This window comes from Callithrix jacchus, chromosome 1, assembly GCF_049354715.1.
Source record: "Callithrix jacchus isolate 240 chromosome 1, calJac240_pri, whole genome shotgun sequence".
NCBI lineage: Eukaryota > Metazoa > Chordata > Mammalia > Primates > Cebidae > Callithrix > Callithrix jacchus.
Genome location: NC_133502.1, coordinates 192051283 through 192077178, shown reverse-complemented (window position 1 = coordinate 192077178; position 25896 = coordinate 192051283). Strand labels below are relative to the sequence as shown.

At 53.0% G+C, this 25896-nt stretch overlaps 1 protein-coding gene and 1 pseudogene across 6 annotated transcripts in view; both read left to right on the top strand.

Moving 5' to 3' along the window:
- The window catches only part of RANGAP1 (Ran GTPase activating protein 1), a 42540-nt gene extending 17929 nt beyond the window's left edge, over positions 1-24611 (top strand). For 2 of the 6 annotated variants that reach the window (XM_008979576.5, XM_035266690.3), the window contains exons 5-16: positions 4073-4252; positions 6705-6839; positions 12249-12407; positions 13485-13598; positions 13999-14098; positions 14185-14269; positions 15474-15657; positions 16411-16530; positions 18901-19003; positions 20200-20288; positions 20563-20684; positions 23543-24611. In XM_008979576.5, coding sequence (XP_008977824.3) covers positions 4073-4252; positions 6705-6839; positions 12249-12407; positions 13485-13598; positions 13999-14098; positions 14185-14269; positions 15474-15657; positions 16411-16530; positions 18901-19003; positions 20200-20288; positions 20563-20684; positions 23543-23612 — 1461 coding nt within the window. In that variant the 3' untranslated portion in view covers positions 23613-24611. The remainder of the gene's footprint in view (positions 1-4072; positions 4253-6704; positions 6840-12248; positions 12408-13484; positions 13599-13998; positions 14099-14184; positions 14270-15473; positions 15658-16410; positions 16531-18900; positions 19004-20199; positions 20289-20562; positions 20685-23542) is intronic. The other 4 variants (XM_078334994.1, XM_054239290.2, XM_078334990.1 and 1 more) reach the window with 2 other exon arrangements.
- LOC103787582 (small ribosomal subunit protein eS4, X isoform-like) lies at positions 1802-3047 on the top strand (annotated as a pseudogene).
- Positions 24612-25896: the final 1285 nt, after the last annotated feature.

Sequence of the window (25896 nt, the reverse complement as noted above, 5' to 3'; positions counted from 1 at the left end):
GTCTTTCTCTGGCTTCTCCCTTTCTCCATGCCACTCTCAGCTTTGGTTTGCGCCCATCATGGCTGGCTTCCCATTTCTTCACTCCCGGGCTCAGACCGGCTTGCATCAAGTTCCCAGTCTTCCCGGAGCTGTGTGTGTGTGTGTGTGTGTGTGTGTGTGTGTGTGTGTGTGTGTGTAAGGAAATAGAAAGGGGCCTCACAGAACACAGGAAGGCTTCCCTGGCCAAGGGAAGAAGGCAGGTCTGGCTGTCAGCAGCCTCTCAGTGTGTCCTCCTAGCAGGAGGCTGCACATGGCAGGCCATGGGGGTGCAGGTTTCTGGTCAGTGATGAGTATGCACGCTGATGTTACTAAGCCCCTCAGCCTGGTCGCTCCTGGCCTCCTTTTATTTTATTTATTTATTTTTGAGGCAGAGTCTCACTCTGTGGCCGAGGCTGGAGTGCAGTCTCAGCTCACTACAACCTCAACCTTCCAGGTTCAAGTGATTCTCCTGCCTCAGCCTCCTGAGTAGTTGGGATTATAGGCATTCACTACCACACCTGGCTAATTTTGTATTTTTAGTAGAGATGGGGTTTTGCCAATGTTGGCTAGGCTGGTCTCGAACTCCTGACTTCAAGTGATCCACCTGACTCAGCCTCCCAAAGTGCTGGGATTACAGGCGTGAGCCACTGCACCTGGCCCTTTTGTTTTATTTTTAAAGACAGGGTCTCACTATGCTGGCCAGGATGGTCTTGAGCTCCTGGGCTCAAATGGTCCTCCCAAGCAGCTGGGATTATAGGTGTGCCACTGCGCCTGGTTTGTGAGGCCAGGATTTGGAATGTAGGTTAAGAAAATTCATTTCTGGGTGGGCGAGGTGGCTCACACCTTTAATCCCAGAACTTTAGGAGGCTGAGGCAGGTGGATCACCCGAGGTCAGGAGTTTGCGACCAGCCTGGCCAACATGGTAAAATCCCATCTCTACTAAAAATACAAAAATTAGCTGGGCATGGTGGTGGGCACCTATAGTCCCAGCTACTTGGGAGGCTGAGGCAGGAGAATTGCTTAAACACAGGAGGTGGAGGTTGCAGTGAGCCAGGACCATCCACTGCACTCCAACCTGGGTGCCAGAGTGAGACTCTGTCTCAAGGAAAAAGCAAATTCATTTTAGTGATTGTATGTTAAAGAATTTTAAGTCAGGCCAGGCATGTTGGCCATGCACGCCTGTAATCCTAGCACTTTGGGAGGCCGAGGCAGGCAGATCACCTGAGGTCAGGACTCCAAGACCAGCCTGGCCAACATGGTGAAACTCGGTCTCTACAAAAGTACAAAAATTAGCCGGACATGATGGTGGATGCCTGTAATCCCATCTACTCGGGAGGCTGAGGCAGAAGAATCACTCGAACCTGAGAGGCAGAGGTTGCAGTCAGCTGAGATCATGCCACTGCACTCCAGCCTAGGTGAGAGAAAGACTCTGTCTCAAAAAAAAAAAGGAATTTCAAGTCAGAAAAGATGGTGAAGAAACTATTTTGCATACTCACTGTGGAATTCTCGTTGTGCAGGTTTTGCCTAAATTTTAGCATTTAATTTTCCTGAGCTTTCAGAAGGTGTCTGTTTGGTTTTTGTTTTCTTTTACTTGACCCTACAGGAATGAGGAAGGAAAGTATTCTTACCTCTATGTTCCCAGTGATAAAAACAAATCTTAAGAGGGGGATAAAAGAATTTGGGGTCCGAAGATGGCATGAAGTGGAGTAGGCACAGGGTATTTGAGCAGCTTGCCTCTTCAGGGCTGGAGGTCAGTTGGGGCCAGATGGCCAGGGGCTAGGCCTTCTGTGGGCCAGGCAACCAGCGGACACGCTGCCTTTTGCTTGCTGAGTGGTGGGAGGACAGTAGAAACTGCCTCAGCTGCCATGCCTGTGGCCAGGGCAAGGGCAGAGAGCCTCCTTTCCTCATTCCTGCCTCCATGGACCACCTGCCCAGCCCCCTTTCTGCCCCAAGTCTCTGGCAGGGCCTCCTCTCCTCTGACCATTTCTCCTGGGGGGTGAGGGAGTGTAGCTCTCCCCAGCCCACGAGGTTTCCAGGAGAGCTCCGAATCCGCCTGCCAAAGCTGGTCCCTGGCCATGGCTTGGAGATGGCCACCTCCATCTGCCAGTCACCATCAGAAACCCTGGAGGCTCTTTCCTTGCCTAACGCAGCCATGGCTCATGGTCCCAAGAAGCATCTGAAGCGGGTGGCAGCTCCAAAGCACTGGATGCTGGATAAATTGACCGGTGTGTTTGCTCCTCGTCCATCCACCAGTCCTCACAAGTTGTGAGAGTGTCTCCCCCTCATCATTTTCCTAAGGAACAGACTTAAGTATGCCCTGACAGGAGATGAAGTAAAGAAGATTTGCATGCAGCAGTTCATTAAAATTGATGGCAAAGTCCGAACTGATATAACCTACCCTGCTGATTTCATGGATGTCATCAGCATTGACAAGACAGGAGAGAATTTCCATCTGATCTATGACACCAAGGGTCGCTTTGCTGTACATCGTATTACACCTGAGGAGGCCAAGTACAAATTGTGCTAAGTACGAAAAATCTTTGTGGGCACAAAAGGAATCCCTCATCTGGTGACTCATGATGTTCGCACCATCCGCTATCCTGATCCCCGCATCAAGGTGAATGATACCATTCAGATTGATTTGGAGACTGGCAAGATTACTGATTTCATCGAGTTTGACACTGGTAACCTGTGTATGGTGACTGGGGGTGCTAACCTGGGAAGAATTGGTGTGATTACGAACAGAGAGAGGCACTCTGGATCTTTCGATGTGGTTCATGTGAAAGATGCCAATGGCAACAGCTTTGCCACTGGACTTTCCAATATTTTTGTTATTGGCAAGGGCAACAAACCATGGATTTCTCTTCCCCGAGGAAAGGGTATCCGCCTCACCATTGCTGAAGAGAGAGACAAAAGACTGGCAGCCAAACAGAGCAGTGGGTGTAATGGTCCCTGGGTGATATGTTAGATGTTTATGCATAATTAAAAATCATATGGCATGATTAATAGCAAAAGAAAAAAAAAAGAAATCCTGGAGGCATTTGTGGTTCCTCCCTCCCTCTTCCTGCAATCTAGAGAACCACCAGCTTCTGCATGTCCCCTGCTCCATGAACAGGCAGCTCCTCTCCTCTCCTGCACTTGTCACACTGGCCAGCAGGTCCCCTCTCTGTTGCCAGTGTCACTGCCTCACACTCCTGGGTGGGCACTCCAGCCCCCCACCTGTCCATGTGCTCTCCTCAGGTCCGGGGATGTTTCTTCCACATCCCTCAGCCACTTCAAAACCTAGTGCTCTCAGGCTGAGGTTCATAGTCCTTGGCCTGGCATTCAAGACTATTGCCTGATCTGACCCTTCACTTCCCTTCCATCCAAAGCCCACGCCATGGCCTCTTCTAGAGCCCTTCCACAGCTGCCCCCAGGTTCACAGCCTGCTGCTTCATTCTTATGTCTCTGCTCCTGTTTTTTCAGCTGCCTGGAATCTTTTCATGTTTACTAGCTGATTCTCTCCAGACTAAGCTCAAATGCCGCTTCTTAGAAGTTTTCCCAGGCCACCCCATGCATACACACGCCCCACTCTCCATCTGTTAGGAGGCCTTTGCAGGGTTTCTAGTCTTGAGAATACCGAAATGATTCGTGTCTATGCCAGTTCTCTATTAGCCGGGGTGTCCTCGGAAGGCAGAGCTGGGCCTGGCATGGAAGCAGCACATGCTGGGTATCTATGAAACTGACACGTGGCCGGGCACGGTGGCTCAAGCCTGTAATCCCAGCACTTTGGGAGGCCGAGGCGGGTGGATCACAAGGTCAAGAGATTGAGACCATCCTGGTCAACAAGGTGAAACCCCGTCTCTACTAAAAATACAAAAATTAGCTGGGCATGGTGGTGCGTGCCTGTAGTCCCAGCTACTCAGGAGGCTGAGGCAGGAGAATTGCTTGAACCCAAAAGGCGGAGGTTGTGGTGAGCCAAGATCGTGCCATTGTACTCCAGTCTGGGTAACAACAGCGAAACTCTGTCTTAAAAAAAAAAAGAGAAACTGACACGAGCTTCCTCTGTGCCCAGATCTCACTAGGGGAAGGACTCATCACAGCTGGGGCCCAGCTGGTGGAACTGGACTTAAGTGACAACGCATTCGGGCCCGACGGTGTGCAAGGCTTCGAAGCCCTGCTCAAGAGCTCAGCCTGTTTCACCCTGCGTGAACTCAAGCTCAACAACTGTGGCATGGGCATTGGTGGCGGCAAGGTGGGTATGGCGGCCCCCTCCCAGTAGAGTCCCCTGCTCCATCCACATCCATCTGACCTATGTGCCCTGGCCCTTGGCCACCACCATCTGGGATGGTCAGCTGTTGTTTTCAAAAGAGAAAGGCCTCAAGCCGCAGCCTACAGCCAGAGGGTAGAGGCCTCCGTGAGAGTGGGTTGCCAAGCAACCATCCCAACTTCTTGGGTTGGCTTGGCAATGCAGAGGGAGTGCTGCCGTATACCTGCTGGCTCTGCAAAACTCATGTCTTGGAGCATCCCTACACTCACTGTACCCTCAGAGCAGCTGGCAGAGCCTGGCACACAGGTTGAGGAAGAAGCCTGAAAAGAGTGTCCGCTCATGAAGGAACAGTCACAGCTCACCTTTATTCTTGGACAGGGCCTTGCCTGGGGACTGTCCCTAGGCAAGGTCAGTGTAGAGCTTCAAGTTGGGCTGGTCAGTGTAGGGTGGAGCTTCTTTCTTCCCAGAACCTGCATAGAGAGTGGTCTGCCCTGTTCTCTTCAGCTGCATCCTGGTGTCTTTAGACCCAGGGTTGGAGAACACTGAGTGCCAGGCTGCAACCCCTACACACACTTTCTGACCAAAGGGAGGATAGGGCTGGGGACACGGAACTAACAGCAGTTGGGGACATCTTATTTGAATATGAAGTACCTTAACTTTCCCATCCCCACTGAAAGTGGGGTGGTGCCATCCCCATTTTTCCACATGACTCAGCATAGGCTTAGAGAGGTGGGGTGGGGTGGATCACATAGCTGGTGCTGTGAGGCGCATGGAGCCCCAGGCTGGGGAGCTGGAGTGGCCTACCCTGCAGAGGGTGCCTGTGGCCCTCTTCCTGATGTGTAGGTAAGTAGGGGCAGGCTCTGTGCCTGCCTTAGCCAGCCCTCCCCAAAGTCCACTTGGGCAATAAGCTGTCCCTGTGTTAAGATATAAAAATGGGCCAAGGCAGTGGCTCACGCCTGTAATCCCAGCACTTTGGGAGGCCAAGGCAGGTGGATCACCTGAGGTCAGGAGTTTAAGACCAGCCTGGCCAACATGGTAAAATCCCATCTCTACTAAAAATAAAAAATTAGCTGGGCATGGTGGTGGGCACCTATAGTCCCAGTTACTCAGGAGGCTTAGGCAGGAGAATTGCTTGAACCTGCAAGGCAGAGGTTGTGGTGAGCCAAGATGGCACCACTGCACTCCAGCCTGGGCAACAAGAGCTAAACTCCGTCTCAAAAAGAAAAAAAAAATCTAAAAATGTTTGCATCAGCACAGAAAGCAGGTGCAGCCCAACCTGGAATGAGTAGGATATGCTGGGAGAGCTGGAGACTCCAGCCAAGTGCTTTGGTTTTCCTTCCATTACTTCCCCTCTCCCACCCAGCAGTGCCTGGAAACTGAGGCTCAGGGGACTTTCCTACTGGCCAGGGCTTGTCTAGCCTGTCCTATACTTGCAGTGGGATGAGTTGGGGAATGAGTTTTGAACCCCAGGGCCAGAGGGCCTCACAGTCAGGCAGACTCTAACCCTAGAGTTTGACAGATGGTTTTCTGAGCCTCCCTGACCACTGATTTGATTAGGTTCTGTGTCCTGGCCTTGCTGATCTGCGCCTCTTGGGAGCTCAGACACGATGCTCTGAGTGTCTAACCAAGGCCTGTAGGTCCTTTGGTCCTTTGGAATCTTTTTCTCTTGGGTAGTATATGTTTAGTGCGGTCTCTGCACCATGCACCATGAGAATAGGAGGGCCCAGAGGAGTTGACAGGGCAAGAGGTGTGGCCCTGTGCTTGGGAACTATCCAGACCCAAGTTGGACTCCTGCAGGAGCTAAGGCCCTCCCCATGTGGCCTCCAAGGAATCGGGGAGAATGGGGGTGACCTAGCAGTCAGCTGCTGCCGCCGAGTAGCTTCCTGAGAGGCTGGTCTATGGCAGAAGTTTGATATCTCTACCTTGAGTGTGTGCATGATCCAGCATAGCCACCGTGAAGTCAGGCAGATGCTGGCCCTTCTGTTTCTCAGGGACAGCTGTGTGCAGTCTCATGCCAGGAGTTAGGCCAACATACCCACCATGTGCAGCTTTGCTGAGTATTTGCCAGGTGACTGGCCGATTCACTCACCTCTCAGAGCCTCAGCTTCCTCATCTGTAAAGTATGACCAGTCCCACCTGTCTCCCAGGCTGGTGTTGAGGTTGAAGTGAGAAAGTATGCAAATACCTTACTGAGGGTGCCCAGGCCCTAGCAGGTGCTCTGCAAACATCAGGTGTTCTGCAAACATCACTTCTCTCCTGGTACACTCGCTCGTGATTCTTTTATGTCTCATTGACCATGGGCTCTGATTCCCATTAGTCAGTCTCTGTTTTTCAGTGCTTTGCCTGAATGTGTGGGATGTGGAAGAGCAGTTCAGCAGCAGTGGCTGCCCTGCTAGGGCTCCTGCCCATGGCCTGGGCCCCTTGCCTTTTCCCACAGATCCTGGCTGCAGCTCTGACCGAGTGTCACCAGAAATCCAGTGCCCAAGGCAAGCCTCTGGCCCTGAAGGTTTTTGTAGCTGGCAGAAACCGTCTGGAGAACGATGGCGCCACTGCTTTGGCAGAAGCTTTTAGGGTGAGTGGTTTCTGTCCATCCTGCCCCCGCAGCCCTGAGGTGCACTCGGCACAGTAAGCTGTTAGTCCTGGATGTGGATCCCATGGCAGGCACTCAGCCGAGAGACCTGAGGCGTCATATGCCCTCTTCAAGCCTGTTAGCCCATTCGAAAATGGGCCAGGATTCCTGTCATGCATTTCTGGAAAGATGTGTGGTTGCTCCCAAAGGTGAGCCAGCAGCAGCCCCTTGTGAGGCTTCAGGCCACTCTGACCAGGGAGTGTCATCTGCCAGGCCCAGAATTGGTGGAGCAAGATGCCAGGCGCGGTGGCTGACGCCTGCAATCCCAATACCTCAGGAGGCCAAGGCGGGTGGATCACAAGGTCAAGAGATCAAGACCATCCTGGCCAACATGGTGAAACCCCTACTAAAAATACAAAAATTAGCCAGGCATGATGGTGGGCGCCTGTAGTCCTAGCTACTCGGAAGGCAGAGGCAGGAAAATTGCTTGAACCCAGGAGGTGGAGGTTGCAGTGAGCCAAGATTGCGCCACTGCATTCCAGCCTGGGTGACAGAGCAAGACTCTGTCTCAAAACAAAAATACAAAAATTAGCTGGGCATGGTGGCACGTAATCTCTGCTACTCAGGTGGCTGAGGCAGGAGAATGGCTCGAATCGGAGTCAGAGGTTGTGGTGAGCCGAGATCTCGCCACTGCATTCCAGCCTGGCGACAGAGTAAAACTGTCTCGGGGAAAAAAAAAAAGTGGTGGAGCAAGGTGACATGAGTGATGAGTGCTCCCAGCCCCTGGTGTGGGGCACAGAGAAAGAACTTACTAGACTTCCTAAGACAGGGAGACAGGCAGGGGCAGCCACAGGGCTTAGGTGCCAGATGAAGTGCTCTTGGGTTACCTTGTCCCTGCTCCTCTTCCATTCTCCTCGTCTCCCCCCTCCTCCTCTCCCCAGCTCCCTAGGACATTGTTGAGTCTCCAACCATGAGTGCCAGAAGAAGGTCACACTTGCCCATGACAGAACTGAAAACTTTGGGGTCTGTCTCCCTCTTCTCTTTTTTGTTTTTCTGGGACAGAGTCTCACTGTGTCACCCCTGCTGGAGTGTAGTGGCACAATCTTGGCTCACTGCAACATCTGCCTCCCAGGTTCAAGCAATTCTCCTGCTTCAGCCTCCCAAGTAGCTGTAATTATAGAATTACAGGCGCCCATCACCACACCTGGCTAATTTTTGGTTGTGTTTTTTTTTTTTTTTAGATGGAGTGTGGCTCTGTCGCCAGGCTAGTCTGCAGTGGCATGATTTCAGCTCACTGCAACCTCTGCTTCCCGAGTTCAAGAGATTCTCCTGCCTCAGCCTCCCAAGTTGCTGGGACTATAGGCGTGTGCTACCATGCCTGGCTAGGTTTTTGTATTTTGGTATAGTTGGGGTTTCACTGTGTTGGCCAGGATAGTCTTGATCTCCTGACCTCATTATCCACCTGCCTCAGCCTCCCGAAGTGCTGGGATTACAGGCATGAGACATTGCATCTGGCCTAATTTTTGTATTTTTGTTAGAGACAGGGTTTTACCACATTGGACAGGTGGTCTCGAACTCCTGACTTCAAGTGGTCTTCTGCTTGGGCTTCCCAAAGTGCTGGGATTATAGGTGTGAGCCACTGTGCCCAGCCACTCTTCTCTGAATTTAAATGTTTTTTTTCAACAAACAGTATCCTAGGAGCATTGCTCATACTGGGCTGAATGGGCACCCTCTCCTGCCTGCCCACAGAGTTTGTCTGTAGACACTCCTTGCCTACTTCAGTGCCAAGTGGATAGCACAGAGATCTGCCTCGTATCTCCCTGCACCCCTGGCTGCAGGGGAGCTCCTGCTGCCTCCTCAAGAGCTGGAGGGGCCTTGTTGCCATCCTTGGATCCCTCCCTGCCCTCAGCTTGCTGTCCTCTGTGCACTGGGAATGGGGGCGATGCTGTGGTTGTGCTGAGCCTTCATAAGGTGTCCTCTGGTGGGCTTAAAATGGGTTGTTTTTTCTTAGACGGAGTCTTGCTCTGTCACCCAGGCTGGAGAGCAGTAGCACAATCTCGGCTCACTGCAACCTCTGCTTCCCTGGCTCAAGTGATTCTCCTGCCTCAGCCTTCCAAGTAGCTGGGACTACAGGCACCCACCACCATGTCCAGCTAACTTTTTGTATGTTTTTTTTTTTTTTTTGAGACAGAGTTTCACTCTTCTTGCCCAGGCTGGAGTGCATGGTGCGATTTCGGCTCACCATAACCTCTACCTCCCTGGTTCAGGCGATTCTCCTGCCTCAGCCTCCTGAGTAGCTGGGATTACAGGCATGTGCCAGCATGCCCGGATAATTTTGTATTTTTAGTAGTAGATACAGGGTTTCTCCATGTTGGTCAAACTGGTCTTGAACTCCCGACCTCAAGCGATCCACCTGCCTCAGCCTCCCAAAGTGTTGGGGTTACAGGCGTGAGCCACTGTGCCCGGCCAATTTTTTGCATTTTTGGTAGAGACGGGGTTCCATCATGTTAGCCAGGATGGTCTCAATCAGCCCTCAATCTCCTGACCTTGTGATCTGCCCACCGTGGCCTCCCAAAATGCTGGGATTACAGGCATGAGCCACTGCACCCAGCCAGAATGGGGGTTCTTAATCTCCTCCAGTCTGTGGATAGAATTCAGGGGTCTGTGAACATGGATGAGAAAAAAATAGCATCATTATTTATCCCTAGTGTAGCTAAAATGTATAGTGTGGCTTTTGATTATGAATGTAGACAAGAAATTTTACAGCATTAGAAAGGCTTGTGACTACCCACATAATACATGAGCCCATGTGGCCCTTGAATTAAAAAAAAAATTTTAATTTATTAAAATAAATTTTAATTTAATTTATTGAGACAGAGCCTCACTTTGTTGCCCAGGCTGGAGTGCAGTCTCAGCCCACTGCAGCTTCAGCTTCCCAGGCTCACGTGATTCTCCCACCTCAGCCTCTCGATTAGTTGGGACAACAGGCACACGCCACCATACCCATCCAACTATTTTTTGTATTTTAGTAGAGACAGGGTTTCACTGTGTTAGCCAGGCTGGTCTCAAACTCCTGATCTCAGGCAGTCCACCCACCTTGGCCTCCTAAAGTGCTGGAATTGCCTGCATGAGCCACTGTACCCAGTCTAAATTTTTTTTTTTTTTTTTTTTTTGAGACGGAGTTTCACTCTTGTTGCCCAGGCTGGAATGCAGTGGTGCATTCTTGGCTCACCACAACCTCCACCTCCTGGGTTCAAGCGATTCTCCTGTCTCAGCCTCCCGAGTAGCTGGGATTACAGGCATGTGCCATCACACCCGGCTAATTTTTTGTATTTTTAGTAGAGACGGGGTTTTACCATGTTGGCCAGGATGGTTTCGATGTCTTGACCTCGTGATCCACCCACCTCGGCCTCCCAAAGTGCTGGGATTACAGGTGTGAGCCACCTCACCCGGCCAAATAATTTTTTAAATAAATAGAAAGAAAATATTGGCCGGGCATGGTCGGCCAACATGATAAAACCCCGTCTCTACTAAAAATACAAAAAATTAGCTGGGCATGGTGGTGTGTGCCTGTAATCCCAGCTACTGAGGAGGCTGAGGCAGGAGAATTGCCTGAACCCAGGAGGCGGAGGTTGCAGTGAGCCGAGATCGCGCCATTGCACTCCAGCCTGGATAACAAGAGCAAAACTCTGTCTCAATTAAAAAAAAAAAAAGAAAAGAAAAGAAAATATTTTGACTCTGTCCGTAATAGAAATCATAGATATTTCATCTCAAGTTAAGTTTTTGCTGATATATAGAAATATTTCTCACTACATCAAAATTGCAGTAATAGTGGACCCACCCCTAGACCTTGTTATTTAGTGCATTAACAAGAAGTTCGTATATTACTACAGAATGCATTTGGAGTTTTTTCCTAAATGTTTAATAACTGTTCCAATTGAGTTGATTTCCTTTGTAGTTCTCTATAATTTTTCTTAAAACTAAAAAAAAAACATTTTGTGAGGAGTGGGCCCAGGGGTCTCACCAGACTGCCTGAAAGGTTCAGAGCACAGAAAATATTCAGAAGGCCTGACCTGGAATGTGCCTCAGTTGGTCTTTCTGTATTTGTGAACCACCCGCTCCCTTGCTTACCCCATGCAGCAGTGAGCACTGGAGGACAGCAGAAGGTGCCTTGGCACAGTTATGCCAAGTCTGTCTTCAGTCCTGGGTCACGGTGGAGACTCGGACATGGCCCTCTCCTCCAAAGCTCAGGGGGCAATGGGGTGCAGACAGGAATATACACTTTGAATGTAGGCAGGGTGAGGACCACTGTGATAGAGGAGGGAACAGGTGCTTCGGAGGCACAGAGGAAAAGCACTGGACCCTGGCTGGGGGAATCGAGGAAGCCTTCCTGTGGGAGAAGGTGACCGAAACAAGAGCCATAGAATGCCGGTGAGTTAGCTTGTCAAGAAAATGCTTTCCTGAAATATACAGTTGCAAAAAAAAAAAAAAGAAAGAAAGAAAATGCTGATTGACTAGGCGTGGTGGCTCACGCCTATAATCCCAGCACTTTGGGAGGCTGAGGAAGCTGGGTCACCTGAGGTCAGGAGTTCAAGACCAGCCTGACCAACATGGCGAAACCCCATTTCTACTAAAAATACAAAACTAGTCAGGTGTGGTGGCATGTGCCTGTAATCCCAGCTACTCGGGAGGCTGAGGCAGGAGAATCACTTGAACCTGGAAGGCGGAGGTTGTGGTGAGCTGAGATGGTGCCACCGCACTCCAGTCTGGGTGACAGAGTGAGACTTTGTGCCACCGCACTCCATTCTGGGTGACAGAGTGAGACTTTGTGCCACCGCACTCCAGTCTGGGTGACAGAGTGAGACTCTGTCTCAAAAAAAGTAAGAAAAAATGCTGTCAAATAAGGAGATAGAGTGTTCCACATGGAGAGAATGTGTATCAAAAGGCCAGGATGAGATAGGGCAGCATGGGCCAGGGAAGACCTTCCCATCCCCAGAGAAGGACACGGCATGTCGAAGGCGTTATGTTGTGTAGGTGGGTAGGGTAGGAGGGCCCCAAGAAAAAAAGGTCACATGGAGCTGTGTCATCCCAAGAAGGGCCATGAGTGCCTGCCTACCAGAACCAGGATCCCTGCCATGCAGAGGACCCCAGAGTGAAAACAAGAAATCAACCTGCTGGATCTAGAGCTGTGTGACCCTGGGCAAGTCACTGCACCTCTTTGATCCCTAGTCTCTTCTTTTGTGGGATCCTATCCCAGGTAGTAGGCCTCCCTCAGGAGGTTGAGGAAAGTCAGATGCAGCCATGCCCCAGAATCCCACAGATGAGCCCCTGCCGTGCTGGTGGCAGCCTGTTCCTGGGCCTGCTGGATGTTACCTGGCACTGGGGCCTCCACGCTCTGTCTCCTCTTCACAGGTCATTGGGACCCTGGAGGAGGTCCACATGCCACAGAATGGGATCAACCACCCTGGTGTCACTGCCCTGGCCCAGGCTTTTGCTGTCAACCCTCTGCTGCGGGTCATCAACCTGAACGACAACACCTTCACTGAGAAGGGCGCTGTGGCCATGGCCGAGGTGAGGCAAGTGTGGCAGAGCCAGGTTGGGCCTCACCAGACAGAGGCTGCTGCTGCCTTTGCAGGAAAGCTGGGGCTGTGTAGCAGGGACTGCTCTGTCCCCTGGGTGTATGCCCCATGGGTCCAGCTCGTTGAACCCATGGGTCCCTGAACAGGGTTGCTGGTCACGAGTAACCCATGCAGCTCTGAGTGTTCATGCCGCCTTCCTCCTGAGCTGCCTCTGTGGCCCCCAGCGGCTGGCGCTGGTTTTGTTCTCAGGCTGCACAGGAGCGGGCTGCTTCCCACCTCTATTTTCCTCGTTGATTTGTTCAGCAGCTGTTGTTTGTTTTGTTCTTTATTGCCACTTTTTGAGATGGCCAGGCTGGTCTTGAACTCTGGGCTCAAGTGATCCTCCCACCTCAGCCTTCTGAGTAGCCTGGGATTATAAGCGCATGCCACTGTGCCTGACCCAGCAGCTGTTTTTTGAGCCCCCATTTAGTGCTTGGCTTTGTACCAAGCAAGTGCAAGCCACACAGGGTTGAGCCAAAGACCCTCCTTCAAGGAGATCCTAGCTCAAGGAGGGGAGGGAGGTGCTGGCGGGGACAATGCTGGGTCCTGAACGCAGTGGATACTTGGCTGCCAGGACCCTGTGGCCCCACAGAAGGCTAGTCTGGCTGCTTATGTGTTAGCAGAGATGTGTGCAGGTGTTGGGAACACGTCAGAAGGAAGTTCAAATCAGACTTAGGTCAGGCTTCCTGGAAGAGATCACATTTTGGCTAAGGTACAGTACAAGTGGTCTTTCTCCGGACAGAAGGTGGGAGGTGGATGTTTCAGGCAGAGGGATTAGCTTATGTGTGGAAGGCCTGGAGACTTGGGCAGGACTGGTCTCAGGAAGAGTTGTGGCCGTAACATGGGGAGTGAGGTCAAGGGGGGACCCAGAGGCCAACAAGGAGAAGACGGCAAAGCTGGCGACTTGGGGAGGAGGACAGTGTGTGGTGGCTGGTGTGGGAAGTGACTGTGTGGGGCCACCATGGTGCTTTCTGAGGGCTGGAGTGTGGCCTGCACCCTCATTCTCTGTACCCTTACTTCCCCCTCGCAGACCTTGAAGACCTTGCGGCAGGTAGAGGTGATCAATTTTGGGGACTGCCTAGTGCGCTCCAAGGGTGCCGTTGCCATTGCAGATGCCATCCGTGGTGGCCTGCCCAAGCTAAAGGTGCCAACCTAGACCCTGACGTCCTCCTGGGGTCTGTGGGTGGTGGGTGACTGGGGGTGCAGGGGTCTGGTCTGAAGCTAAGTGGGCCTGCGTCCATATCCCAGCTCCTCCACTTCATGCCCTGTGATGCTGTGTGAGCTCCACACCCCTCAGAGCCATGGTTTTTCATTTATAAAGTGGGCAGGGGGTGGTGTGCATCACTGTGGTATAGTTGAGTAAACACACACTGTGTGGCACATCGTTGGCTGCAGGGTTATTCTTCCTGCCCACTATGCCTTGGGAAACAGCACTGGAGGACAGAATATGCCATATCCTCACTTGGGGAAACTGAGGCTTAGAGTGGGACATGGTGTCCTGGCCCAGGTTTCTGCCTCCCTCCAACCCTTCCTCTTATTTTCAGGAGCTGAACTTGTCATTCTGTGAAATCAAGAGGGACGCTGCCCTGGCTGTTGCTGAGGCCATGGCAGACAAAGCTGAGTTGGAGAAGCTGGACCTGAACGGTAGTCGGATGGGGGAGTCCTCTGCACAGGTCTGGCAGGCTGGCCCTGGCACCCCGGGCTGACTGCTCTTCCCTCCCCTTGAGCAGGCAACACCCTGGGAGAAGAAGGCTGTGAGCAGCTCCAGGAGGTCCTGGACGGCTTCAATATGGCCAAAGTGCTGGCGTCCCTCAGGTAGGGAACTAGGGTGGGTGGCCCCAGAGGTCAGGGTTAGGCCATTCCTTTGTTTCTTTTTTTTTTTCCTTGAGATAGAGTCTTGCCCTGTTGCCCAGGCTGGAGTGCAGTGGCACGATTTCTACTCACTGCAACCTCCATCTCCCAGGTTCAAGCGATTCTCCTGCCTCAGCCTCCCAAGTAGCTGGGATTATAGGCAACCACCACCATGCCCCTTTATTTGTTTCTACTTGTATTTATTCAGAAAGGTTGGTTGCACTCCTATTATGTGCCGGGTTATACACTAGGCATCAGGTCTATAAGGGTGGGACAGTCAGGGTTTCTGGCTCATGGAGAAGAGATAGAATGAGTTGTGCATTCAAAAGAGGAGCTCATACGGGCTGAGTAGAGCCACCCTCTAGAGCGAGGGGAATCGGGAGGCCTCTGAAGGGTTGAGGCCAGATCTCATCCTGATGTGGTGGGGCCTGGGCAGTGATGGGAGTGGGAGGTGGGGGCTGCCAGAAGGGGCTGCGTTCAGGATTGTTCTTAAGATACTGACTCTAGAAAGGAAGAGATTCTAAGGCCTGGGGAGTCCACCTGGAGGCGAAGGTGCGGTGGGGGAGCTGCCACTGCCTCTGGATCCAAGTCCAGTTGGGCCATCAGCACCTGGCTCCCTGTGCCCCTCTCATCCCCAAGTCAGCCTTGTTTGTGGGTCAGATACTCAGTTGTGTCTCCTCCGTGCTAGGCCCTGAGCTGAGGCTGGGAACTGGGGACTTGGAGGTGGGCTGAACCTCACAGGTCCAATGGTCCCTGGGAAATGGACTAGCCTTCCTGTGGGGCAAGGACACCCCTACTCTTCTTCCTCCCTCATACCTGTAACTTCCTGAGGTCATGTGGATGTAGGTACCCCTGCCCTGGCATCTCAACCTGGGGAATGTTCCTGCCAAGCCCTGGGCTCTGGGTATGACAAATAAAAACAAATGTCTTTGTTTTTTGTCTCCCCTGGGGCTCCTTGAGGACAGGGACAAGGTCTGATTCTTTTGTGTCCATAGCATGGATTTCCCTGGTGATCCACCTGCCCCTGTCCTGGGAGCAGGTGCTCCCACCCCACCTAGGCTCCCTCCCACCTGGCTGAGGTGAGGTCTCTGGGCTGATGGAGCCAGGCCTTGGAGCCAACCTGGGCTGCTGGGTAGAGAGGATATGCTTCAGCCAGCTCTGTCTGCAGTGATGACGAGGATGAGGATGAGGAGGAAGGAGAAGAGGAAGAAGAAGAAGCAGAAGAGGAGGAGGAGGAAGATGAGGAAGAGGAGGAAGAAGAAGAGGAGGAGGAAGAGGAAGAGCCTCAGCATCAAGTGCAGGGAGAGAAGTCAGCCACGCCCTCACGGAAGAGTCTGGACCCTAACACTGGGGTGAGTTTCTGTCGTTGCCATGATCAGAGCCCTGGTCCTGAGAAGGTGAAAGCCTGAGGCGTCTTCACAGTGGGGTAGGGGTGTCTCCCTAAGCATAGTAGCCACAAACATTTTTTTTTTGATTACATTATACTGACTTGAAAATGGTCCCAGTGTAATGATAGTTACCTATATTTCTTTCTTTTTCTTTTTTTTCGGGGGGTGGGGGGGCAGAGTCTCTCTTGTCACTGAGGCTGGAGTGCAGTGGTGTGATCTCGGCTCACATTTACAACCTCTGCCTCCTGGGTTCAAGCGATGCTCCTGCCTTGGCCTCCTAAGTAGCTGGGATTATAGGTGTCCACCACCACACCTGGCTAATAGGTACGCCCCAGTTCAGGTTTTTCTCTGGCTACCTTAGCAGGGCTTACCCAGTGTGGACTGTAGTTCTACAGGGACCTACTTTAGACCCCATGTATCTCTTTAGTCATTTCTCGGGTACTGCATATTATGACGAGAATCTACTTGGCTGTAGCAGATTTTTTGAGTCCTAGGTAGGTGGCTTCCCCCTGACCCCAAAGGCTCCTGGACCAAGAGCCAGCCAGGGCCAGCATCTCTGGGTGATGTTGATAGGTGGGAAGGGAGGAAGAATTCTAGACTTCGCGCCTAGATGGGCTAGAGTGAGGGGTGGATGTGCTGGGTGTGGGGATGGGCACAGCTGTGTTGGGAAGTCTGGGGCCTGGAATTCTATAGAGCCTTCGTGCCTCCACTTCCTAGGAGCCAGCTCCCGTGCTGTCCTCGCCACCTCCTACAGATGTCTCTACCTTCCTGGCTTTTCCATCTCCAGAGAAGCTGCTGCGCCTGGGGCCCAAGAGCTCTGTGCTGATAGCCCAGCAGGTAACAACTACACCTCGACCCCCATGCTATACGTGCCGTGGCTTCTGGAGCTGCTAGAGAAAAGGGACGAACAACTCAGGGACTTGGGGGTGTGACGCTGTCGGCTGCGGGCAGGGAGGCTTGGCCTGCCACTGTTATGACACGTGCAAATGTCCAGTGTATTTATAAGCCTCTGGGGGTTGTAGATCTTCCCTCCCCACTCCACCTACAGAAAGTGCAGCCCACCAGTTCCCAGTGCCGACTGGGGCTCGTAAATTTCCTCAAGACTGTTGCGGGTGCACACCACACCCACTCCTTGGCTTCTTGCTGCATGTTCTGTCAGCCCAGCTGCTTCGAGAACTAGCCTATTGCCCAGGGCCCCTTTGGAAGTGACCTGCCTGTTACAGGATGGCCGCCCTCACTCCAGCTTCACTTGTTGGTTGGCTTACTCAGAGATGATCACTGGGGTATCTGTTTTCTGTCAGTTACTATATCTGGGCATTATATTTTTTCTTTTTTTGAGACAAAGTCTCCCTCTTGTCCCCAGGCTAGAGTGCAGTGGCGCGATCTCAGCTCCCGGGTTCAAGGAGAATCACTTTCTCCTGCCTCAGGCTCTCGAGTAGCTGGGATTACAGGCACCTGCCACCATGCCCACCTAAATTTTTTTTGTATTTTTAGTAGACATGGGGTTTCATCATGCTGGCCCATCTGGTCTCAAACTCCTGACCTCAGGTGATCCAACTGCCTCAGCCTCCCAAAGTGCTGGGATTACAGGCTTGAGCCACCGTGCCCGGCCTTGGGCATGATTTTATTTAACCCTCTTGGCACCTTGAAATGTAACCTCTGCTGCTCTTATTTTATAGATGAGAAAGTGGAGGCTCAGAGGTTATAGAGAAATAAAATGTGCCCATTCTCAGAATTAGCTTAACATTTTGTCTGATTGCTTTGTTACATTTTTTCTGTATTCTTTTTTCTTTTGAGACAGAGTCTCCCTCTGTCGCCCAGACTGAAGTGCAGTGGCGCAATCTCGGCTCACTGCATTCTCCGCCTTATGGTTCAAGCGATTCTGCTTCCTCAGCCTCCTGAGTAGCTGAGATTACAAGTGCACACCACCACGCCCAGCTAATTTTTGTATTTTTAGTAGAGACAGCGTTTCACCACGTTGGCCAGGATGGTCTTGATCTCTTGACCTCATGATCCATCTGCCTTGGCCTCTCAAAAGTGCTGGGATTACCAGCGTGAGCCACCATGCCTGGCCCTTTATTTCTTTTAACATGATAAATGAGATGATGTAAGCCTTTTTGTGTTCTATCACTTTTTTTTTTTTTTGAGATTGAGTCTTGCTCTGTCACCAGGTGCCAGGTTGGAGTGCAATGGCATGATCTCAGCTCACTGCAACTTCTGCCTCCTGGGTTCAAGCAATTCTCCTGCCTCAGCTTCCCAGTAGCTGGGACTACAGGCACACGCCACCACGCCCAGCTAATTTTTTATATTTTAGTAGAGATGGGGTTTCACTATAATAGGCCAGGATGGTCTTGATCTCTTGACCTTGTGATCCGCCCACCTTGGCCTCCCAAAGTGCTGGGATTTTAGGCATGAGCCACCACGCCCGGCCCTATCACTTTCATTTAACACCATTCATCACTTTCTTGTGTCTGTAAAACTCTTCTCGTGGTTTTTACTCCAGTGAGTGGATGTAGCACTTAAAAGCCAGGCACTATTTCTGGACATTGACGTTTTCCACTTTTCCCTGTTGTCAGTGAGGTTGAGATAAACTTCTCTGTGAATATTGTCTATGTTGTAGATTATTTCTTCATATTCAGTTATAAGATGGGGACCAACTGGGTTCCTGAAATGATTGTATTTATTTATTTTTGAGACAGTGTTTTGCTTTGTCACTCCAGCTGGAGTGCAGTGATGCCATCATGGCTCACTGCAACCTCGACTTCCTTGGCTTAAGCAATCTTCCTGCCTCAGCCTCCCAAGTACCTGAGACTATAGGCACATACCACCATCCTTGGCTAATTTTTTGCCTTTTTGCTGACATGGAATCTTGCTATGTTGTCCAGGCTGGTCTCAAACTTTTGGCCTCAGGCCATCCTCCCACCTCAGCCTCCCAAAGCGCTGGGGTTGCAGGCATGAGCCACCCCGCCCGGCTGGGATGATTTTTCATCCTGGCTCATTCCCTCATTCATTCCCTCTCTCTGCTGCATATTTGCTTGCTACTGGTCAAGTCTAGGGCAGACTCTGAAGGGACAGCATGGAGTAAGGCAGGACCTGCCGTTGCCGGCAGGGGCCTGCGTACTGCCCAGGCCTCTCCCAGCTAGTGACAGAGCCCAGGCACATCTCCACCATGTGGCGCAGGCCAACCGTTGTCTCTTATGTCCTCAGACTGATACATCTGACCCCGAGAAGGTGGTCTCTGCCTTCCTAAAGGTGTCATCTGTGTTCAAGGACGAAGCCACCGTGAGGACGGCAGTGCAGGATGCAGTAGGTAATGTGGCTGGGTGAGACCTGGGTGCCCACTGTCTCTTGATGCCCCTGGGCCCCAGGTGCCCTTTGTGGTTGCCGTAACTCCTCAGCCCCCGCACTTTCGTGGGAACTGCTCTTTGATCACTCTGAGCTGTTCCTCTGTCAGGGTCCTGTCTTGGTCCTGCCATGGAGCTGGCTGGGTGATCTTCTCCCTGTTTTTCACCACTGAGAAAGTTTCCCAAATCCACACAGCCATATACAGCTAGAAACCAGAGCCTACTCTAGGAAGGCCAGATAGTCGCATCCGCAAGCCCGATGGATGCAGTTCTGTCGGGAGAGGGGGTCGTGAGAGCTGAGCCCTTGTCCACAGCTTGGAGCTTCTGTGCTCACGTTCACTCTACCTGGAGGTTCCCTGCACAGAGGACACCTTTTCCCGTGACATGATGGGGCCTTCCTCGGAGCTCCAGCCACGTCCCTCCAGCCCTGTCTCAACTCCCTTCCCACCCCGTTCTGTTTCTTCCAGTCCAGCACCTGTCACTTTCCACCCTGTCTCCTGTGCGTGACTGAGCCTCTGCATCTAACCAGATGTGGGCCAGATCTGGTTAGGCAGAGGGGAGGAAGGGCCCTGAGGCAAGGGGCGTGGCTCATGGAAAAGGATAGAAAGGGGTGGAAGCACATGCGCTTGTGGGTGCCTGCCTCTTCCTGGCTTCTACTGTGGGTGGTGTTGAGGTGGGGCAGCTCAGTGGGAAGTGAGGCTGGGAAGGAGGTGGGGGCCAGACACAAGCCTGCTCCCTGAGGGCTCACCCATGGGAATTTGTGGAACAAGTTGCCCTGGTTCTGTTTTCCAGGAAGTCTAGCACAGTCCTTGCAGGTCCTCTTGCATTGCTAAAATACCCAAAATCCTCCCCCAGGGGTAGCCTGCCTCAAGAAATCTCCACTCCCACGGTATGAGGTGGGCACAGTAGGTGTCATCTCCACACCCATTTTATACCTGAGGCCAATATGGGGAAGGGCCAGAGTGTCACAGCTGGTAGATGGACTGAGCCCATCCCCTGATGCCAACTACTCCTCCCCCGATTCCTGTGTCCCTGGTGTCCCTCTCGTGTTCGCCTCTTGGTCAAGCCAAGAAGACAGGCGAGCCTGTGTGTGCATGGTGTTGGAGCCCTGGGTGCAGCCGTCTGCCATAGCCAGTAGCCTGCCCCTGCTTCTGCCCTACAGATGCCCTGATGAAGAAGGCGTTTAGTTCCTCGTCCTTCAACTCCAACACCTTCCTCACCAGGCTCCTCGTGCACATGGGTCTGCTCAAGGTGAGGCTGCAAGGAACAGCAGGCCCAGGAGGGAGGTGGGTGGGGTGTGCACAGAAGCTGCCCCATCCATGCCCGCCAACCTCCCTCACTTTGAGTCCTGAGCCATCTCCCCCACTGGGCCTTGGGTCCTCCCCGGCAGCCTCGGTCTTCACAATTAGATTCTGGCTGGACTCAGTTGTGGGCACTGTTAGCAGGGTCTGGATGGCAGAGTCCAGGCCCCACCTCCCATGTGACTTGGAAGCTCATCCCATGTTTTGCTGTGTTCCCCTCACAGAGTGAAGATAAGGTCAAGGCCATTGCCAACCTGTACGGCCCCCTGATGGCGCTGAACCACGTGGTGCAGCAGGACTATTTCCCCAGGGCCCTTGTACCCCTGCTGCTGGCGTTCATGACCAAGTGAGTGTGGCCTTGTTGTCTTTGTTCTGGTGCCTGCCCTCTCAGGCTTCCCTGGCCAGGTCCAGAGGTGCCCAGTCCCGGGAGGCCCAGCCCGATACACAAGGGGCCATCGCACCTCTGGGCTCTCAACATCTGTGTTAGTCTCACCACCCCTGGGAGGCCCACTTCCCTCTGCCCAGCTGAGGACAGTGGGCTCAGGGACAGTGAGAGAGAGGAGACATGTAATGCCCCCATTTTGCAGTTGAGAAAAGGAGCACCGGATTGGTAAGAAGTCTTCCTCGTTCACACACTAGCAAGAGGCCAGGCCAGTGTCCAGACCCATGTTGGCTGCACGAGGTGCTGCACTTAGTGACATCTCTGGAAGTGGCTTTTTGTTCACACTCACAGCAGCCCTGGCCCTCTCTTGGGAACACACATTGCCACAGGAACTGCCCAGCAGTGTGTGAACCTTGGCCTTGTCCTGGAGGGTCCTGGGGTGTCCTGGGGCACTGGTGAGGTGATGGGCACAGTCAGGTAACAGAGGTCAGAAGTTTGTCCCCTGTATCCTTATTGAGGCCCTGTGTGGCCCCTGGCCAAGCTGTGGCCTTCGTCAGGCCTCAGTCTCCCCATTTGCCCAACCGGGGGGTTAGGTGAGATTCTCTCTGAGCACGTTGATCAGCCACACTTTCAGTCAATCGGTGCCAATCCGGGGAAGCAGGGCAGGCAGAGAAGCAAGGAAATCCCTCTGCCATTGCAGGCCCAGAGCCCACCCACTGAGGCAGGATGCTTGGCACATGTTGGGGAGGTGCAGCTGGCAGAGTGTGAGCGGCCCCCGCTGGCCTCCAGCACCCAGCTGGTACTGCAGCAGCCCCGTCCACCCCAGCGTCTGGAGGGTCTGTCTGCATGGTGCCGCCTCTTTTTTTTTTTGAGATGGAGTCTTTGTCACCAGGGATGGAATGCCGTGGCATGATCTGGGCTCACTGCAACCTCCGCCTCCCGGGCTCAAGTGATTCTCCTGCCTCAGCCTCCCAAGGAGCTGGGATTACAGACACCCACCACTACACCCAGCTAATTTGTTTTATTTTTAGTAGAGACAGGGTTTCACCATGTCAGCTAGGCTGGTCTCAAACTCCTAACCTCGTGATTTGCTCTCAGCCTCCTAAAGTGCTGGGATTATAGGCGTGAGCCACCACACCCGGCCTGTGCTTCCTCCTTAGCCAGCCCTTACCTCCTGGCTACGTGCCCCCAACCCAGACCACTCCTTGGGTTGCAGCCGGACTGGCCTTGGTGAATGGCAGATCTCACTATCCCCCTCCTCTGCCAGGGGCCAGGTCGAGCCCACAGCCTCACTATGGATCTCGTGGCTGGCCCCGCCTCACCCCCACCCCACCCCACCCCAGTACAGAACGCTCTCCCTGAGCTGCTTGTGGCATTGCTGCGGTGCCGAGCTTTGCTCTTGCTTTCCAGAGCCTGTCTGGCCAGTGGCCCCTGCCCCTACCTGTACCTGCACCCAAGTCCCTTTTGTCCTTCCTGACCCCTAGTCAGAGTGGTTTTCTCTGCATCCCTGGCAGCCCCTGTGCTCTCCTAGGCCTAGGCATGAGCCCCTTGCTCTGTCAGAGCAGAATGCCTTTCCCAGCTTCTTGCCAGACCTCCAGCACAGGCCTCAGTCTGCCCCCTAGGTCTTGTCTGAGGTGATTGATTAACTATGTACTGATAGGCACAGCTCCTCTTCTCTCAGCTCCCAGCCAAATGGTCTGGGATCCCAGGCCTGGCGCAGATCCTGGCATGTTTGTTGGCCACAGGCCAGAGGTGTTGTCAGACCTGGTCCTGGCTGCGTCCCACCCTTGCCCAGCCCCCTGGAGTCTTGCCTCTGTTTCTTCCTTTGCAGTGAGACTAATGATATTGAGAGCAACAACAGCCAGCTTAGGCGCAGTGGCTCCCACCTGTAATCCCACCACTTCAGGAGGCTGAGGCAACTGGATCATTTGAGCCCAGGAGTTCAAGACCAGCCTGGGCAACATTAGTGTAACTCTGTCTCTATCAAAAAAAAAAAAAAATTAGGCCGGGCGCGGTGGCTCATGCCTATAATCCCAGCACTTTGGGAGGCCGAGGCAGGTGGATCACGAGGTCAAGAGATCAAGACTATCCTGGTCAACAAGGTGAAACCCCGTCTCTACTAAAAATACAAAAATTAGCTGGGCATGGTGGTGCACGCCTGTAGTCCCAGCTACTCGGGAGGCTGAGGCAGGAGAATTGCTTGAACCCAGGAGGCGGAGGTTGCAGTGAGCCGAGATCGTGCCATTGCACTCCAGTCTGGGTAACAAGAGCGAAACTCCGTCTCAAAAAAAAAAAAAAAAAATTAGCCCAGTGTGGTGGTGTGCACCTGTGGTCCCGGGTACTTGGGGGCGCTGATGCAGGAGGACCACCTGATCCTGGGAAATTGATGCAGGGAGCCACAATTGCAGGGCTATACTCCAGCCTGGGCTACAGAGTGAGACCCTGTCTCAAGAAAAAAACAAAAACCAAAACACAATGGCTAGCCATTTACTTATGACCCAGATGGGACTCTAGTGGGCCAGTCTTACGTGGCCACTGGCAGCCAGTGAGGATTCCCTGGCCTGTGTCTGCTGGAAGGGCCCTTGGAGAGCCTGGCTGAGCTGGCCTGCGTTCTGGCCAGCTCTGGGCTGTGTGGCCTTGGGTACCTGCCTCTCTGAGCCTCTTGCACCTCCCACTCCCACCCACAGTATGCAGAAGGCAGGGGACTAATGTCTCCCTTGCTGAATCTTTGTGCAAATTAACAAAAGTCAGTCTGGCACCAAACACTTGGGAAACGGACCCAGAGGCATCTGCCCCACCTGCTGACCCTTCTTTCCCCACAGGCCCAACAGCGCCCTGGAATCCTGCGCCTTTGCCCGCCACAGTCTGCTGCAGACGCTGTACAAGGTCTAGACTCAAAGCCTCTCCCATCCTTTGGCCTGGACCAGTGACCTGGGGAGGGAGTCGGATGAACTGAGGTGCAGCCCACGCCATCCCCTTGGACAGGACTCTGGCTGGAGGCAGGACGGGTCTGTGTCCCAGGTGTCCTGTCAGTCCCCTGAGTATGTGTATGGGTGTGGTTTGTGTGCAGGTCTGCACCTCCTGTGGGATTTTTAACCTCTGCCTGCTGGCCCTGCCCTGCCCTGCTCTGCTTCAGGGAGTTGGCCCCCAGGGGAAAGGGCTGTGAGCTGCTCTGCCATTAAACTCACCACCACCTGAGGGCGCTATGCTGATCTCCTGGGCCCTGATGGCTGCCCCACCCACCTGCCTTCCGGGCCCCAGCTCCCTGGTGGAGGTAGAGCCCAGGGAGTTGCCCGCGTGCTGTCCTTCCCCTCTGTGTTCTGATTGGGCTGTTTCCTGCCCTGCCTGGGGCTGCTTCTCGTCACCAAACCCTGGTCCTGCGGCAACTGCCATCCCTACCATCTGTGCCACTGTGCTGACCTCTCAGCCTGAAGAGTGGACAATGCCATGGGTGGGACTGTGGGAGTGGGACCATGCAGTTGTTGGCAGAGGGCAACCCTGGGCCCCACACTGTGTGGACTGACAGACACCACATTGTCCAGGAGCAGAAGCTGCTGGGACTGAGCTGGCCCTGGACCTACTGGGCCCTCTCCTGGCTGCTGAGATGTCGTCTGTGACTGGCCAGGGGGCCAAGCTGGAAGGGACACATTGGCAACCCAAAGCTGTTCTTCAGTCTGGGGAGGGAGGGGCAGGGCCCCCAATGCCCAAGCTGCATCTGGACGTTGCTCTTAGAGGACCTCATGGGCAGGGGAGCGGTGGGGACTGGACTAGGCAGATGCCCTGCGACCTTCCTGAGTGCCCATGACCGCCCCATGCTTTCCCCTTTGTGCTCTGTGTCTGTCTGGGCTGTGCCCAGGGGCTTCACAAATAAAGTCACATGTGGCAGCTGCAGAGACTCGGAAACTCTCACCTAAAGTGGGATAGTCTCGGGGGCACCATACGTGGAGTCCCAATTTGGCAGAGCCCACGACTCTGCAGCAGTCTATGGGTCAGTCAGCCCTGCAGAAAGTCCCGGCCCCGGCCTCAGGTCACCACCTGGGTAGTGGTGGTCCTGAGTGGGGGCCTGTTTTTCTGCCTGGCCACACCTCATCCAGCATCCTGCCATTGGGCTGCAGCTCACTTGGCTCCTTGCTCCGTCATTATGGAAGCCATCTCCCTTGGGGTCCTTTGCTTCACTGCCACATATGTGAGGACAGCCCCGACCTTTCTTACCTCCTACCCTACACCATGTGCACACTTGGGGAGCCCATGTCCCCAACAAATGGCCTCCAAGAAGAGCTTCCTCCAAAGTTTCCTAGGGGGATATATATATTTTTAGATGGACTCTTGCTCTGTCACCAGGCTGCAGTGCAGTGGCACAACTCTCAGCTCACTGCAACTTCTGACTCCTGGGTACAAGCTGTTCTCCTGCCTCAGCCTCCTGAGAAGCTGGGACTATAGGCTTGCGCCACCATGCCCAGCTAATTTTTTTTATTTTTTAGTAGAGATGGGGTTTCACCATGTTGGCCAGGATGGTCTTCATCTCTTGACCTTGTGATCTGCCTACCTCAGCCTCCCTCACCATGCTGGGGGGCAATATTTTCTCATTGGCAGTGGACCACCTAGGTGTCCAGGTAGCAGGGGATAGGCCTGGCCCTGCCCCCTGCCCTTCATGTGAGTTGATAGAGCAGAAGGTGGGTGCAGAGCTGGCATAAGTTCTGACATATGCTAGAACATGGATGAACTTTGAAAACATGTTAAATGAAATAAACCAGACACAGCCAGGCGCGGTGGCTCATGTCTGTATTCTCAGCACCTTGAGAAGCCAAGGCAGGTGGATAACGAGGTCAAGAGATTGAGACCATCCTGGCCAACATGGTGAAACTCCGTCTCTACTAAAAATACAAAAGTTAACTGGGTGTGGTGGCACATGCCTGTAGTCTCGGCTACTTGGGAGGCTGAGGCAGGAGAATTGCTTCAACCAGGGAGGTGGAGGTTGCAGTGAGCCAAGTTCACACAATTGTACTCCAGCCTGGGTAACAAGAGCAAAACTCCATCTCAAAAAAAAAAAAAAGTTAAAATGATAAATTTTTTGTATTAATATATTTTACTTCAGTTTAAAAAAATTAGGCCGGGCGTGGTGGCTCATGCCTGTAATCCCAGCACTTTGTAAGGCCGAGGTGGGTGGATCACGAGG